Genomic DNA, 16,602 nt, shown 5'->3' on the forward strand with positions numbered 1-16,602 from the left:
AAATCTGACCAAAACATGTATCGCACCATCAATGATGCGATACGCCATCAGAGGCCGCGCCGCGGACAGGTGGGCGCGGCGATACCTAGGCCGCGTGGGGGTTACACTACTGTTCGGGAAGGGCTATGTCAACGCGAGGCAGGCCGCGGGGGAGCCGGTTGCGGCGCCGGTCCGTATTTGTCGGCGCCTAACAGTGCAGCGGTGCGTTTATGGCGGAGGGAGGGGAAGCGGTGTAGTGTCGGCAAGGCCGCACACAAGAGAGGGCACACGGGCCTCCCCCCCCCCCCCCCATTCGAGTTGGGGCCCCTAATCTTTAGACCGCCGAAGACCATGTAAAATGAACTGAAATAATGATTGAAAAGACCGGGAGGGCCCATCTCGTTCCCAAGCAGGCCCATACGAGTCCATAAATGCCCAGTAGCGCAGCCAAGGGTATTGTGGTGAAATTTCAATGGCCCTCAAAAGACCTCAAAGGGCCCACAGATGGGGTCACCGGATCCTCAGATGGTCTGGAAGGGCCCTCGGTTAGCGTCAAATGGCCCTCATCTGGTGTCAAAGGGCCCTCAGATGGCCAAATGAAGGGCCACAAGATGGCCTCAAAGGGCCCTCAGATGGGTTCAAAGGGCTCTCAGCCAACGTTAAACTTACCTCAGAAGACCTTAAAGGACGTCAAAGGGCCCTAAACCTGCGTCAGAGGGCCCTGAGCTGGCGTCAAACGACCCTCCGAAGGCCTTAAAGAGTCCTTAGCTTGTGTCAGAGGGCCCCCAGCTGGTGTCAGTGAGCCCTCCTCAGCTGGCGCCAAAAGTCCATCTGAAGGCCTCAAACGGTCGTCAGCTGGAGTACAACGGTCCTCAGATGCCGTCACGCGGCCCTCAAAAGCCTCAAGGAGCCCTTATAAGGTCTCAAAGGGCCCTCATTTGGCCTCAAAAGGCCCTCCGCTAGCGTTAACCGGACTTCAGAAGGCCTTAAAGGGCCCTTATCTGGTGTCAGAGGGCCCCCAGCTAGTGTCAGAGGGCCCTCAGTTGGCGCAAAATGGCCATCAGAAGGCCTCAAACGGTCCGTAACTGGAGTCCAACCGCAACGGTCCTCAAGTGGCGTCAAGCGGCCCTCAAAAAGCCCCAAAGGCCGCTTAGAAGGCAGCAAAGGGCCCTCATATGACCCCAAAGGGTCCTCTGCTGGCGTCAAACGGACCTCAGAAGGTCTCAAAGGGCGTCAAAGGGCCCTGAGCTCGTGTCAAATATAAAAGCGCCCTTAGTTGGTGTCAGGAGGCCCCCAGTTGGTGTCAGCGTGCCCTCAGCTGGTGTCAGAGAGCCCTCAGTTGGCATCTACTGGCCATCAGAAAGCCCCAAACGGTCCTCAGATGGCGTCCAACGGTCCTCAGCTGACGTTAAGAGGCCCTCAAAAAGGCCTCAAAGACCCCTCGGCTGCTGAAGAGGCCCTTAGCCTCAAGGGAAACTCAAGAGACGTTAAACGGCCCTAAAAAGGCTTGAAAGGGTCCTCTGCTGGTGGCAAAGGGCTCGCATATGACATCAATAACAGCTTTGTCAAAAACGGACCTGAGAGACCTTGCCGGTCCCTGGTTATAAGGGACTCCTGTCTCTTGCAGTAACCTGAGTGGCCCACGTTTACTGAGGGGCCCCTGGTTATTGAAGGAGTCCCTGGTTATTGGAAGGACCCCTGATTATCAGAGGGTTCCCTGGTCACCTGGTGGGTCCCTGATCAATTGAAACCTCCCGATCATCTGAGCGCCCCCTGATTGCCTTGGTCTTGGCGTTGGCGTACAGTTTAAAGTCGTCGGCACACTGCGGCCTCCTCTTTCTCAACAAGTCCCTCTATTTCTTCTGCAGCGAGGGCGATTTCGTCAAAATACTCCTCCATCGCGAAGCCTCGTGCGCAGACGCAGTCTTCGGGGCGCTCGCTGCGCCAACTCTTGACGACAACTGACGGGCTCCAAATGGAACAGATGGACTCCGAAACGAACGTGGGAATGCCGACACATGATCCCTCCAAATTTACAGAGGAGGAGATGTCCCTGACAGCCCCTTTGCAATAGGGGTCACTTTTACACTATAGACGTATGGGGAATTCGACCTTATCGACATGGTACTACGAGGTCAGCTGATCTGCTTGGCATTTAAATCGTAGTAAAACTGGCATTTAAACGCTGCGAAACAACTTACGTACAACGTAGCTCCGATTTGCCCCTCTTTCTTTTTCATCCCTCCGATTTTCTTCCGATCAAGAGAAGTTTCGTACCGAGAGAAGTTTCGCAGCCACGTCCGATATAACTTACGATAGCACGGATCCCCCAGTGTGCCAAATTTGGTGTGCCTAGGTCAAGGTTTTCCGGAATCGGAGGATGCCACCTCAAAACATGTTTTTCGCCACTAGCGCGTGCATTCCGCACCCCCTGATGCCGAGCATACCATATGTTAGTGGTCCAACACTGGGACATGTGACCTGTGAGTTTGGCACCTGTGCCGCCCTTCGTTTGATTTGAAGCGTCGCTTAAAGGTTTTTGCCCTTTGTAAGTTTGTCGGCACGTGGCACGCGCCATGTGACACCGAGTGACATGTGACATCCATCATCACCTGCCTCAAGGAATTACCCGTCGAACGGTACCACCAGCATCTCGATCCGATCATCCGTTTGGACGCGAGTCTAATTGTATTGGCTCGATGACCTTCCAGAGCACGGTTTTTTGGCAACGTAAAATGGCGCCTTGTCGGCTTCACCTGAATGGAGGTGGTTGCGGGTCCAGTTTATTTATACGTCCGTGGTCCGAGTGCAGTTACTTTACAAAAAAGCACGCTTTATGTAACTTAACTTTCAGCTAGAAGCTAATTAGCTACCAGCGTAAGCAGAATTTGTAAGAAGTAAAAACCATGGCTGTGCGCTGTGGGTCACGTGTTATATGCAAGGCCCGCCAAGGGTATGTGCCCAACGCACATAACTCATTATTCTTACGATGGACACTGCGAGTCCTGAATGTAAATAAATGACATCCTTAGAAACATGTCAGGAAATATCTGACAGTATCTGACTGATGGCGTGACTTGATGACTACCCTGACAGTGTCTGGCATATGCCAGTGACTCGGTAACTAGCCTGACAGTGTCTGACATATATTAGTGACACAATGACTACCCTGACAGTATCTGACATACGTCAGTGACACAATGACTACCCTGACAGTGTCTGACATATGTCAGTGACACAATGACTACCCTGACAGTATCTGACATGTCAATGACTCGGTGAATAGCCTGACAGTGTCTATACCATATGGCAGTGACACAGTGACTGACCTGACAGTGTCTGACATATGACAGTGACTCGCTGACTCACCTGACAGTGTCTGACATATGACAGTGACTCGCTGACTCACCTGACAGTGTCTGACATATGACAGTGACTCTGTGACTAGTCTGACAGTGTCTGACATATGTCAGTGACTCGCTGACTCACCTGACAGTGTCTGACATATGACAGTGACTCGCTGACTCACCTGACAGTGTCTGAAATATGACAGTGACTCGCTGACTCACCTGACAGTGTCTGACATATGACAGTGACTCGCTGACTCACCTGACAGTGTCTGACATATGACAGTGACTCGCTGGCTCACCTGACAGTGCCGGAAAGGTGACGTTCTCGATCGACTCCTGCCGCGGCGAGTTGCCGTTCTTTCCGAATGAACACCGGCCGGTGGTGAGTGGTAGAAGACGAACTCCGGACACTGGCCGAGAATCGTTCGTGTCGAAACTCAAACTCAGGCTGTTCATGCTGAAACGACACCACAAACAGAACCGTTGTCAGTTGACATCAAAGCAGCGCTCAGCAAAGAAGGCTAGAATAAAATAGTGCCTGAGATTTTAAGACCAATATCGGTCCACACCTAAGGCTTTTCATCTTCTACAACAGTCATAAAACGCATTTTGCAATCTCATTTGTTTAGTTTTGCCTTACTTTCGATTGCTTTCAATTATCATTTTCCTTTGGGTGCTGGTTCCGTAAGTCAAGTGAAGTGGAATACTGTATCATGTATTTTACAGCATTCCACAGTAAAATGCATCGTACAGAGGCGAGCCCTAAATCCCTGGGAGCTACCCTCTAAGTGCCGTTGTCCCGCGTAACCTCCACATAGGTCCCGTTATGTCCCGTGAGCTTCCCTTAGCTCCCGCTGTCCCCATTCCTGCGGCACGTCTCTGCGAGAGGCTCGGCAGAGCGTCCGCTGCCATCAGTGCTAAGGACGTCACCGACCCCAATCGGTCCTGTCACGACAGACGGCCATCGCCCGTCACTTCCGACGAACGGTACAGGCTGGCCGAGCCCGACCCCTGGGACGTGAGCCTAGGGAGCGGGAATGCAGAAGGACGACAGAGAGACATACATGCAGGCGGCGGCTATTTTTCCGGCAGGCGGCTATTTTTCTGTTGGTAAAACTGGCCCATGATTGAATGGACCGCCGCGATGTGGACGGTGGAAGGAGTCTGGCTGGTGGTGCCAGTCACCACCCCTCCTCTTATCCCTCCACTGGGGGTCGACGAGGAACCGTCTGAATTGCCTCTAAATGCGTCACGCGCATCATGTGAACGATCAGTCGCGATCGCCGGAGGCTGCCACCAATCAGAGAGCCGCCACGCGTGACGCGGTTCATCGTCGACCAATCAGAGAGAAGCAGTGCGTGCCTGGCACGGAGGGCATCAACAGAGAACCAGAACACAACGCTTAGAAAGCAAAACACGGCCTGTTTTTACTGATACAGTAGTCGATTGTGCCGTTCGTGGAACTCGGAAATCCTTTGAGACCGACAGCTAGGTCATAAACACATAACTTCGATGAAACTGAGAACAGAATTAGCTCGTCCATAAAATGGTCTGGCGGAAACCTTTAGTTGAGTTGAGTTCGTACAGAGCATGCCCAGAACCTGTACACTTGTACGTACAGTCATAAACGCATTCTAGACACACTGGCGTATGGAAGTCTTAAAGCAGCAATTTCACTGATAAGCTCTGTTATCCAGCATTTATGATAATCAATGACCGATCACGATTAGTTAATTGCACACAACTGTCGGTGCAGTTTAGATAATTGAGATTTGTCTAACTATACAACAACCACTGATAGTTTAGTAGGTAACTGGTAAGGTACACGCATTTTCGTGGTTATATCATGAGCAGGTATATGAAAGTATATAAGGAAATATGCATTAGCATAGATATTAGATAGCATGATTCATGTTATCTATGGCATTAACTATGTATCTGAACGTAAGATGAGAATGATGAAAATAAGTTAAAAGATGATGATATTTAGGAATGAAGCTTTTTGCAGGCTCATAACAAGAATAAACATTTTTCACTTTCTAAGAGTTACGAGCAAAATGGTAATTTTCAACACTATTCTAAACAAATATATACATTATGGACATTAAAGGGACCCTCCCACCTTCAAAAAAGTTAATGAATTGGCATGAAAGTGATGTCGCTAGGTTCAGAAAGAGCGAAAACGAATATCTACCAAATATTATCGAAAAATATTCACCGGTTTTCAAGATATTAGACTTTTACTTTTGTTTACTTTTTGGGATCTCCGCTGTTCCTAGCGACTTTATTTGAAGGTGCGGCATTTGTTGCGCGCAAAGCAGCATATACCACCGCGTGCTACCAAACGTTTTAGTAAAAGATTTAAAATCGTTAGATCTCCGCTGACGTCACACATTCAGAGGGATATTCAAAAGCATTAGCCCCTCTGAATCAAAACGCTGCAATTTTGAAATTCATTATTTCCGATTTAAGGCATTTCTCGATGTTGTGAGTGCCGAAACCGGTAATTGTGAGCCAGGGACCCCATTTTGGCTATCTCAACTCAAATCTAATGTTAAGGTGGGAGGGTCCCTTTAAATCCAGATTGAAAACGAAGGCAGTTGTTTCGAGAAAGGACGTGATCACTGACGATGTATCGATTGTCACGCCGCTCTCTAGGTTCGACCGGTGGTACCACGATATCGCATCACGGCTACCGGGAAGTGTTGGGACGCCGCCATGTCACGCCATGTCACGTCATGCTACTTCACGTCATTGACACGTCATGTCACATCATACCAAGTCATCACGTCATGTCTGTCACGCGGATAAGGCGTGGAGAGTCAGATCAGGACGCCGGAGGTCAGGTCAGAGCATGAGAGATTATGCCAAAGAGCTGGAGGCCAGGTCAGAGCACAGAAGTGTCCGGTCGGGGCGCCCGGAGGCCAGCTCAGGAGATAAGAGCTCGGCCTGGGACTCAGGGGTCTCTCCGGCTCTATTTTGGTCACAGATCAGCCGTCGGCTCCGTAAGCTTACCGCTCTGACCACTCAGCAGGGGCTGGAGCTCTCCTTGATACATGATCAGCAGCGATCAGCGGGTATATTGGAGCAAGCATCGTCCCCATTACCGTGAACGAATGCGTCGAAGCTGTTGTGGGCAAATTCCTCCATGACCTTTCTGAAGGTCCCATTAGGCTCCGCAATTTTAGACCAGCATGGCTTGCTTATATAACGTTATTTTTGTAAAGGTTTATGCTAAGCTTGTGGAGTGCAGCATTTGACATCTGAGCGTACAGCCAATGGTATACATATGTTTGCTCTAAAGATAGAGATGACAAAGTATCCGCGGTTAATGTCCTCTTTGAGTCTACGGGTGTGGCTGTGGTTAATAAAGTGCGCGTATGACAGTGTGGAACACATTCGTATTACTGTGATTGAATTCAGCCAATGAAACCCAAGCATCTGAAATAGTTGTGCTAAGCTATGTGCTTTTTTAAGATTGGAAACTTATTGGACCCGAAGCGGCCGTCTACATATACACTGTACAGTCATGGCTGCGGCTGCCAGTTTTAGCCGATGTGACCGTCACGTCACATTCCAGGCGTGATCGACCGGTGGTGCGCCGCATACCGAGCCAGGGCTGGAGGCGGGCACAGATCATCCCAAAGGTCAATGGCAGGTCAGTGCAGGGGTGCCACCGATTGAACGACAGGTCACGGCCGGGTGAGTGCAGAGATACCAACGATTCGACGACAGGTCACTAGCGGGTCAGTGCAGGGCTCAGCGTCATAAATATGCTCCTATGCTACCTGACAGATTTAGGATCTCATGGCGCCATTTCCAAATCTACTTTTGCACAACTGCTCTTTCACAGAAATGTGACTAAAGAATTAACGTTTTCCTAAAACAAATATTCAAAGGCCACCCATTTCAATCTTGATTATGAAACATCGAAATGAATTTATGATAAGTATGAAGATACCTATTACCTATTGTAAGAAATTGGTGCAGATTTGGTTAAGTTTGTGTATTCGCCAGATAACACGTCGTGAAAACGGTTCATATCGCCATGCTGCGCGATAAGTGAACAGACGTTGAAGCGAGAAAAATAAAAAATGCGAAGAAACTAGACGTTTGAGTAACCTTTCACCTGTGGAATCCGAATCAATAATCGGTTGACATAGCTCTAGCTCAAGGTTAGCATTCCATATTTACAGCGGGCAACCACTGCCCAGCAACGGCTCAGTCATGCCGTTGCTGCCACCGGCATTTCAACTGAAAGCTATAATATAGTTATATAGTCGATAGTCGATATTTCTGCTGAAAGTCAGTTGCTAGTCCAAAAAATTGCATTGATGCCGGGTTATCACTGAGGACTATACCAACATCAACTAATGGATTTTCAGATTAGTAAAGTTTTTCAGTGCTCTAGCGAGGAGCATATTCAGTATAATTAGGCTAATAAATAAGTTTGACCTTTTCTTTGACATCAAAAATATAAAACCGAAAAATATATTTCGAAACGGTGAGCTTTCGGCCACTCGACGTTATCAAACCAACGTGATAGTTAGATAGCACTTTCAAAAAATTAATGCATCGTTTTTGAATTTTTCTATCTATCACGTTGCTTTGATAAAAGCCAGTGACCGAGTCCTCACCGTTTTTAAATATGCTTTTTGGTTTGTACATTTTTGATGTCGAGGAAAAGGCCAACCTGATTTATTAGCCTGACTATAATGCTTTTTTTCATTCATTTAAAGCAATGCTCAAAATGTCGTTTTAAAGTGACCATCCCACCTTAACATTAGTTTTTAGTTGAGATAGCCAAATTGGTGGCCATGGCCTGGAAATACCGGTTTGGGCACTCACAACATCGAAAAATGCTTTAATTCGGAGATATGGAATTTCAAACTTGCAGTTTTCGGATTCTAAGGGGCTAATCTATTGGAATGCCCCCTTAGAATTTGTGACGTCAGCGGAGATCTAACGATTTTTAACTCTTGTACTAAAACGTTTGGTAGCACGCGGTGGTATATGCTGCTTTGCGCGCAACAAATGCCGAACTTTCAAATAAAGTCGCTAGGAACAGCGGAGGTCTCAAAAAGTACCTAAACAAAAGTTAAAGTCTAATATCTTGAAAACCGGTGAATATTTTTCGATGAAATTTGGTAGATATTCGTTTTCACTCTTTCTGAACCGAGCGACATCACTTTCATGCCAATTCATTAACTTTTTTGAAGGTGGGAGGGTCCTTTTAATGAATAGACTGGTATTTAAATGCTTATAATCAAGCCCCGAAAATAAAGCATGTCACGCTCAACACTAACGTTCAGCATAACATTCTGGCCAGCTTTTCGCCGGCCTGGCGTCGGCACTGGGGAATTCGTATTTGTTTGTCCTTGAGTTCGCCCACAATCGACCGCCGCCCAATGCCCGCTGTTTTCTATGGGTCCGCTTCTAGGCACTGTCACGCCGACTGAATGCGACCCCGGCCCACACAGGCCTCTGCGGACGGCGTTCGTCTGCGACTGGGTCCCCAGTGAATGGCGTCACCATCGGCTCTGTGCTGTGTGCGCGCGAAGGTCAGGGTCACTGCCGAACTGACCAGGCGGGTGCACTAATGATCGACCGCCACCTGGAGGGTTTCGGCGGTTAGTAGGGAGGTGTATCTGCTTCAGTAGGTATGCGAAATTGGTGCACACAAGGCAGTAGATAGATGATTGACGACAGTGGACAACAGTCTGGATCTGATTTTTTCCTACTGGCTATTCAGCGAAACGAATAATGCGTGCGTGCAGCGTGGTCGATGCCATAGCTCATTCCTTATATCCTCCAGGCATAAAAATCACGAAATTTGGAGATGTATATAACGTCTCTAAACAATAGACACCGTCGCAAACTCATACCAAACACTGTGCGTTTAAAATTGCGATCTTTATCTGGAACTACTAAGCGTAGTCGGGGGCCCACCGCGCACGCAGCCCGGGATTACGCGCCTGCCTGCGCTGGTAGACTGGCCCGCCCGGCTCTAACGTACTGCGGTACAGTATACCACTCCAGGCAGCCAGCGGATGACTGCGCGGCGGACACAGCAGGACATAACAAATCATGCTTTTTGCCGACCTTGGTTTGTTAGGGGATGGTTATGGGATATTGGCATCGTTGTGGTTTTACGATGGATGCATTTGTTTATTGTTATAGGATTTACCATGGATTTACCTTAGCTTGTAGGGCCTACACAGTTCACTTCATCTTGTCAAATCCCTTGAAAGCATCACCTTCTCTTCCGACCATCGCCCACGTAGTATACCTAATGTTTTATGATTTTCTGTAATATTATCAGTAAATACGTTATTTTTACTGTGAATGAAATGAATAACGTCCTACACGAATAACAAACGGATATTGCATGTTTGCACTGTAGGTACTTGGATGCTATCAGTGTTGCAACGTGTTATTCGCTTGTCGCGGCTTCCATCTGGCCTGCCTTGGTGACCTGGTGGCCTAAATGGCCGGATCACGCCGATCCATAGCACCCCAATGTGCGTGTCCAGTCCGTCCCTCTCCCTCCCACCCCGCCCACCACCACCGACGACGTTCCTTACAGCCCCGCCACCCCTCACCATCCACGGTCTTCCACCGTGTCGGCCAGCGCCGACCGCAACGCCCACTTACCGGCAGACCATTGAAACAGAGGCATGCCGGCTTTTCAATTAAACTTTGAAACGTAATAGAACGTCGCTATACTTCTAGCTCACCCGAAGGTAGTTTTGTGCCGCTTATGTATTGACCTAATATTCTCCTTGGTTTTACACTTCCCTATACTGAAAGCTCAAGTTAAAAATGCATTGCACTCTTACTTGATTGCCCCTCAATTTCACACTCATCACACACTCAACTAAAGCCATTAGCTTGCACACCACACACCCTCAAGACACCATTACCTTGTCTACTTTCCTCATATAATAACGCTAATATGTCCGTGTCTGTAATCGTATGCGATGACCTGCGCGTTTTACAGGCTAATGTCACAAGTCAGACAGGACATCCTTCCTCCCATCCTCTCTCCGCTCTCACCTGAAGGCACTGGTGGGCCGGCCGGACGTGGGTGAGGTCTGGGCCGTACCGAACAGCGTCCTCTGGCGGTCTCGTGGCGTGAACGGACGGCTCGTGTCCACGGTACGGACCACGGCCCGACCGTCTCCGAGCGCCGCGCGAGCCTGAGCCGACACACGCACACACCAGAGGCGGTCACACTCGAGTTGAGACAGATCTCAGTCAAACAGCTTTCAGCCGATGATGTGATCACATCAGCGCAGATAAAAGCATGAGAATGTGGTGTTTCAGAATGGAATAGAATAACTAGTTATATTGCAAAAGATTTAAATGAAATAGGAACTGGGTAGTAGCATAAAAAACTTGACTGTTGGATTGCAAATAATCGTTGCAAAAAAGTTAACGGCAAAGAAAGGGGATGTCATCAACTAACCTCATGTATGATTTCTGCAGACGTCTTTTTGGCCCTGGGCAGGGCGTAGAAGGGCAGGTCTCCGTTGGCGGGCAGGCCGCCATGTCTGCCGGCTGACGCCTGTCCGCTCATCAGCTCGGTCATATCAGCCGGCTGCTGGCCCCGCCGCCGTCGCTGCTGCTGCTGCTGCTGCTGATCCTCTTCGTCCGAGCTGCTCAGCCGGCAGTAGTCGCTATAGTCCATGCATTCCTGCGCCCCAGACAGTCGGATAACGTGCTGTCTGTCACAGCAGACCGGAGACGCACGTGCCTATCGCCGCAGCGAGGATTGACGCATCGAATGAAATTTTACCATCATGCGTCGAAAAGTCAGGAGCTGGAAGTTATCACTGGCGAACGTTATGTACGATGTACAAAACCAATTGCCGTGGTTAAATGGTTTGGACGCTTTTGCTCAATCTGTGCTAAGACCATTTTAAAAAGGTTATACCAATGATGCGTGACAATTTAGCCGCTCCTGAATTTAAATGAGACCCGCAATTTGCATTGTGTATTGTGCAGAAGATTTATGTTAAATTCACGACAAAATATTTTGATGGATCTCGTATCCTGGAAAACTTCTTAGAAATATTTCGCGTAGTTCTTTGCTATACAGAGATGTCCCCAGAGATAAAACAGCTCATAGATGGATGACCATTCTAAATTTGCTAGTCAAAGAGGATTAGGTAGTTTTCATTTAATCAGCAGACTTCTGCCATACCATTAGCCTCGACCGAATTACTTCTGTCACACCTAAATGTCGGCTGCCGCGTTCTATCCGTCGTGGCATGGCACGCTCAGCAAGAAGTGGCACGCTTATGCTGTATGATCTATTTATCACCGGTAACAACTAACATAAACAGAGGCTGGCGCCGCTTCCTTTTTTAACGACCGGGAAACGAAGGATAAGATAAGATTTCGTCATTACTGCCAAAAGGAGGCATTCCATTTTTACTAAGCCTTGTTAGTGGGCAGGTATATACGTACTTAAAACGAAAGGCAAGCATGGGGTAGATTGCGTAAGCTGTTTAAGATATCGTTGTAAATTTAAAAAAAAAAACTCGTTCAAACAATGTTCAAGCTCTGATACCGGATTGAAATCAACATAGGGCATCAAAAATGGGGAAGAGAACCTACCTGGATTCGCCACACCTTCCTTCAGCACACAAGCGTTGAGATGGCAGGACACCCCGTATCTATCCTCACAAGTTAACGATGTTAGTAATTGAAGAAACCATTAACCAGTAAAATGCTCGTCACAAGCAGGGTGTTGAGTCAGTCAGTCAACCCTCTGAACGGCGACTACGTGCCGGCGTCACTCGTCGGTCTGCGACTGGCGGCCGGCGTCCGCCGGATTCGTCGCATGCGCGTCATTTGGGAATGCTTTGCCGTTGCCTAGCAACGTCAGCCAAACACGTTGGCCGACCGACGGCGACGACTATCCAACCAGCAGGCGGCGCAGGTCCCAACGCCACAACATCTGTAGCTCAATTTTATTTTTTAACTTAAAGTTAAGTCATGGCTCATGCCATGCGTCATTTAAATTCAGCACAGTTCAGGTCAATATGAACTGTTTACCGCTGGTGCTAGCCTTTATGTTAGATTACCGCTGGCTTCATTGCACGCATGAGGTATGCGTTGCGTATAATGTGCCTAGTTACTTACATATGTGTACTAGTAAGTGCAATGTGTATGCCGTGCGCGCACGGTGCAAAGTATGATGTGGACAGCGCAATGTGTGCTGAGCAATGGAATGTATTTAGCAGCCGTGCGTGCAAGTATGCTTGTGTCTTGTGAGCAATCTGCATACGCCATACACGCAGGTATTATATGCATATGGTGTGTGTCATCTCATCATTGTACTATCTATCAAATATGCGATAGTTAAGTATGCATGAACATTGTATGTGTAACTGAAGTCTGGAATAAAGACCTTTTCCAGCAGCTGTTTTCAAGCAAACGTCTCCGACTAGCTTTTCAAATTGTAATGCAACTGTTTGTAAACCTAATTCAGCTTATTCCATTATCCTTATTCTTCTTGCATCCGGTCCAACCTCTGAAACATTCTGAAAAAGTTGACAGGACAGGAACATGTCCAGCAACTGAAAATTGTCCGATTTCTTTATTCATGTTTTGATTTGAAATATTAAAAAAGATATACTTTTATTATTTTGATACACTAGAGTGATTGGACAATTGGACATGTAAAACAAACCAGCACATAAACATATGCTCTGGCATACAGAGGTCTATGGTTCTGGCTTTGAAGGATGCCTTTAAGTATGTTGAACTTTTGAATAGTGCACTGAGTGAGAAATGTAAAATGCTGTCCGACCATAAACGAAGCCCCAAAAGGTGCTGGACTCCTTTCGTACTCTGAAAATAAAAGCCAAAAAAATCCCAAAGTTTTCGAATTTCGAAAAAAAAACTGAGCACATATGATAATTGATAGCCACTACCGTCTTTCATCCACATAACTAATTTGAGATCGATACCTCTTTTTTGGCCAAGTTATAGCGAAATAAACTGTTCAAAATTGATTCACTTCAAATTTTCAAACTGAATTTTTAGCAGTTCTAGACTACGTGTAGCGCAAAACAAAGACCCCATCAGACTCCCCGTGACAGGAAGCATCGAAACGATGCCCATTTTATGCCAAAATATCAACTTCGAACTTTGACCTTTACTGACCTGACATTGACCTGACCTCCACCAGAAAGTAACCGAAACCGTTCCTGATCGGGTCGTTTAACCAGCACCATTGAATTTGAAATAAAAAATTGACCATAAAACATGCATTGCAGAGCCCCAGTAAAATTGGGTTCATGTGCTGACCCTTATTAATGACCTGACCTCTGTGGCCTGACCTGGTATCAGTAACCTCTTTTAGCAACATATGTACTAGGCAACTGACGCCCTATCTACGATTTTCGATAAAATGCGTTTTACTCGATGCTATAGCGCATTCCCTAGAAGACCCGAGTAGGTGATGTGTTATCTTTGACCTGGTCAATGACGTCATCGGTGACCCCGAGGTCAATGAAATTAAATTTGCCTTGTGAAATTTGACAGGGCTATCGAACGCTGTTTGAATGTTGCGAATCCGTCCAGTAGTTTCAGAGATACGAGGGGAGGGGCAAAAAATAGCTCCCCCCAGGTCGCGTTATAAGCAAACCCACTCAGCTCTATAATGAGCAGACCCCACCAGGGCGCAGGCCTATTAGCCTGAGCTTGACCGTTTCGAATCGTCTTTGCATTTGGCACGTGTTGTGAAATGTGAATCGTCTGGCGTGAAATGTTAGAATCTGATCTCTGTGGAGTGTTGATGTCCGAAACAATCGACAAATGAGATATATGTATCCATAGACCTCTGTACACCGGTGTACAGAGGTCTATGATGTATCACATAAATATCATTTGCCGCTTGCTTTCCTCATGCATGTCTCGATATTGCGTTGGACGCTGAGCTCCTGAGACCTCAGGGTTGACCTGACTGACATTAAAATCGAGTACTAGTTGCTGTATCTCGTAACGGAGCACACGCTCGTTTTTTTTCCGCGACGCTCTATAGCTCTATTAAGCCGCGCACCGACTGTGCCAACTTCGTACCGACGGGGGGGGGGGCGGATGACCGCCCCCCCCCCTGAGATCTCGAGAACGAAGCAAGATAGCGACAAGCAGTAAACGGCATCGGATACGCACGGACAAGGTCTACAATTTTTACTCAGGTCATTTTCAGGTCAGGTCAAAGATGACGTCACAGGGGTCAAAAAATTCAAAATGGCGGCGCTAGATATAGAGAGTTTTTCTCAAATAACTTTCGAATTAGTCAAGATAGGAACAAACTAAGGGCACCATCGTGATCCTCTCGTCAATCCGCATCGAATGATATATATGTTGACCTCGAAAGGTCAAGGTCAAAGGTTGACCTCAGATCACGTGACCTCGAGGTCATCATGTATATCATTCGATGCGTCTTGACGAGCTGAACACAATGAGACCATCCGCGCGGCTGTATCTTGTTCCTGTACGGAGTTATTGGCAAAAAACCGCTGGTGACCTTTGATGACGTCACATGACCTTACAGCTGCCCAATAGCAAAACAGACCTCAAGGTAGTGAAGGTTGATCGTATATGAAGTCATGAATGGTATATGGTGCCATTCCGACCCGTTTTCTGGGTAAAAACAGGGAGTTGATTTTCCCCCATTGACTTATAATGGGGAGGTCGAGAAATTGACCTGACCTTAGGTCACCGATATCAAAATTCCGTGATATACAAATTGTAGCTACTAATGATCTCATAACAACCTGCGAATTTCAAAGGCCTCCGACATCTACTGTAGCTCTGGCACGGTGACAAAGTTGCAAAAAAGTGACTTGAGGTTGGGTCATTCAAAATGACCTGGTGACCTGACCTTGAAAGTTAGGAGGTTCAAACTTGCACACCATGTGTAATATTGATGAGAGAATAGACGTACCAAATTTCGCGCCGCGGTTTTTCCGCTATTTGCGAAAAACCTCAGGGGGGCGGACATCCGCCCCCCCCGTCGGTGCGCGTGTTAACCCACGCCCCGTTGGGCTCTGCCGAGCAACGCTGGGGGGGGGGGCATTTTGGCCCCCCTAAGATCTCGAGAACCACGCAACCTAGCGACAAGCGGCAAACGGTGTTGGATAGCCCTATCAGGGAACTACCTTGTGACCCAATTTTATTGACCCAGGTCAAACCGATGACGTCACAGGTCAGGTCAAAGGTCCAATTTTCACCGTTTACAGGCATTTCAGGAAATGCGTTGTAAAATCGAGTAAAATGCATTTCATTGAAAATCATCGATAGGGAAATGTTCTTCAAACACATATTTTGCTATTTGAGGTCACTGATACCAGGTCAGGTCACAGAGGTCAGGTCACTGGGGGGCAACAATATGAAAGTGTCGTGTGATACATGTTTTATGGCCCATTTTACATGACAAATGCGATTATGTGGGTCAAGCAGCCTTTGGGGCCAGCTTAGGTCACGTTTTGGTCAAGGTCAGGTCAAGGTCAGGTCAAATAAGGTCAAATTTCAAAGTTAATATTTTTTGCATAAAATGGGTATCGAATCGATGCAGCTCGTCACGGGGAGTTCAATGGTGGTCTTTGTTTTGCCGTACATGGTCTAGAATCGCTAAAAATTGAGTTCAAAAATTTGACGTCATCATTTTTGAACAGTTTTTTCGCTATAACTTGGCCAAAAAACGAGATATCGATCTGACATTTGGTATGTATATAGAAGAGTGCAGGGACTATCACACATATTCCGGGTTTTTCGAAATTCGGAAAATTTTTGGATTTTTTTAGTTTTTCTAAAAAAATCAATTTTTTGAATTTTTTTGGGTCAAAAACCCAAAATTTTGAAAATCCGAGATAGCAGTTTTGTAGCGCCGCTTTTTGTCTACTAGACCATGCAAAGAACTTTGAAATTGCTTGATAACTGTAGATTTGGTGAGCGTTTCAAGATTGCATGTTTTTTGCTCATTTTTGCTCGAACATGACCTCAGTTTGACCTCAATAACTCCTGACCTAAGGTGACCTAAGACTTGAAATTTGGTGTGAAGGTGTCAAATTGATGCCAGGGAAGGTACAAACACGGCGAGGGGTCGTTCCCCTCCCTCCTCGGCCGGCGCGTATGTATAGAAAACCAATGGGTCTAGCGAGGGTTAAAATTGGGCATCATCAGCCTCCTCTCGTCATGGGCAGTACGCTTTTTTCCGCGAAGCTCTCGCTCGAGCTTCGATCAGAGGCCGAAC

General features: G+C 47.3%; 1 protein-coding gene across 1 annotated transcript in view; it reads right to left on the reverse strand.

The window, feature by feature from the left end:
* LOC122383398 (armadillo repeat-containing protein 2-like) overlaps window positions 1-11,281 on the reverse strand; it is a 38,278-nt gene extending 26,997 nt beyond the window's left edge. The window contains exons 1-3 of the mRNA XM_043369749.1: window positions 10,798-11,281; window positions 10,386-10,528; window positions 3,629-3,786 (exon numbers count right to left, since the gene is read on the reverse strand). Of these exons, the coding sequence (XP_043225684.1) occupies window positions 3,629-3,786; window positions 10,386-10,528; window positions 10,798-11,019 (523 nt within the window). The 5' untranslated portion in view covers window positions 11,020-11,281. The remainder of the gene's footprint in view (window positions 1-3,628; window positions 3,787-10,385; window positions 10,529-10,797) is intronic.
* Between the last annotated feature and the right edge of the window lie 5,321 nt (window positions 11,282-16,602).

The sequence above is a fragment of the Amphibalanus amphitrite genome, unplaced genomic scaffold (assembly GCF_019059575.1).
Source record: "Amphibalanus amphitrite isolate SeventyFive unplaced genomic scaffold, NRLGWU_Aamphi_draft 000163F_arrow, whole genome shotgun sequence".
NCBI lineage: Eukaryota > Metazoa > Arthropoda > Thecostraca > Balanomorpha > Balanidae > Amphibalanus > Amphibalanus amphitrite.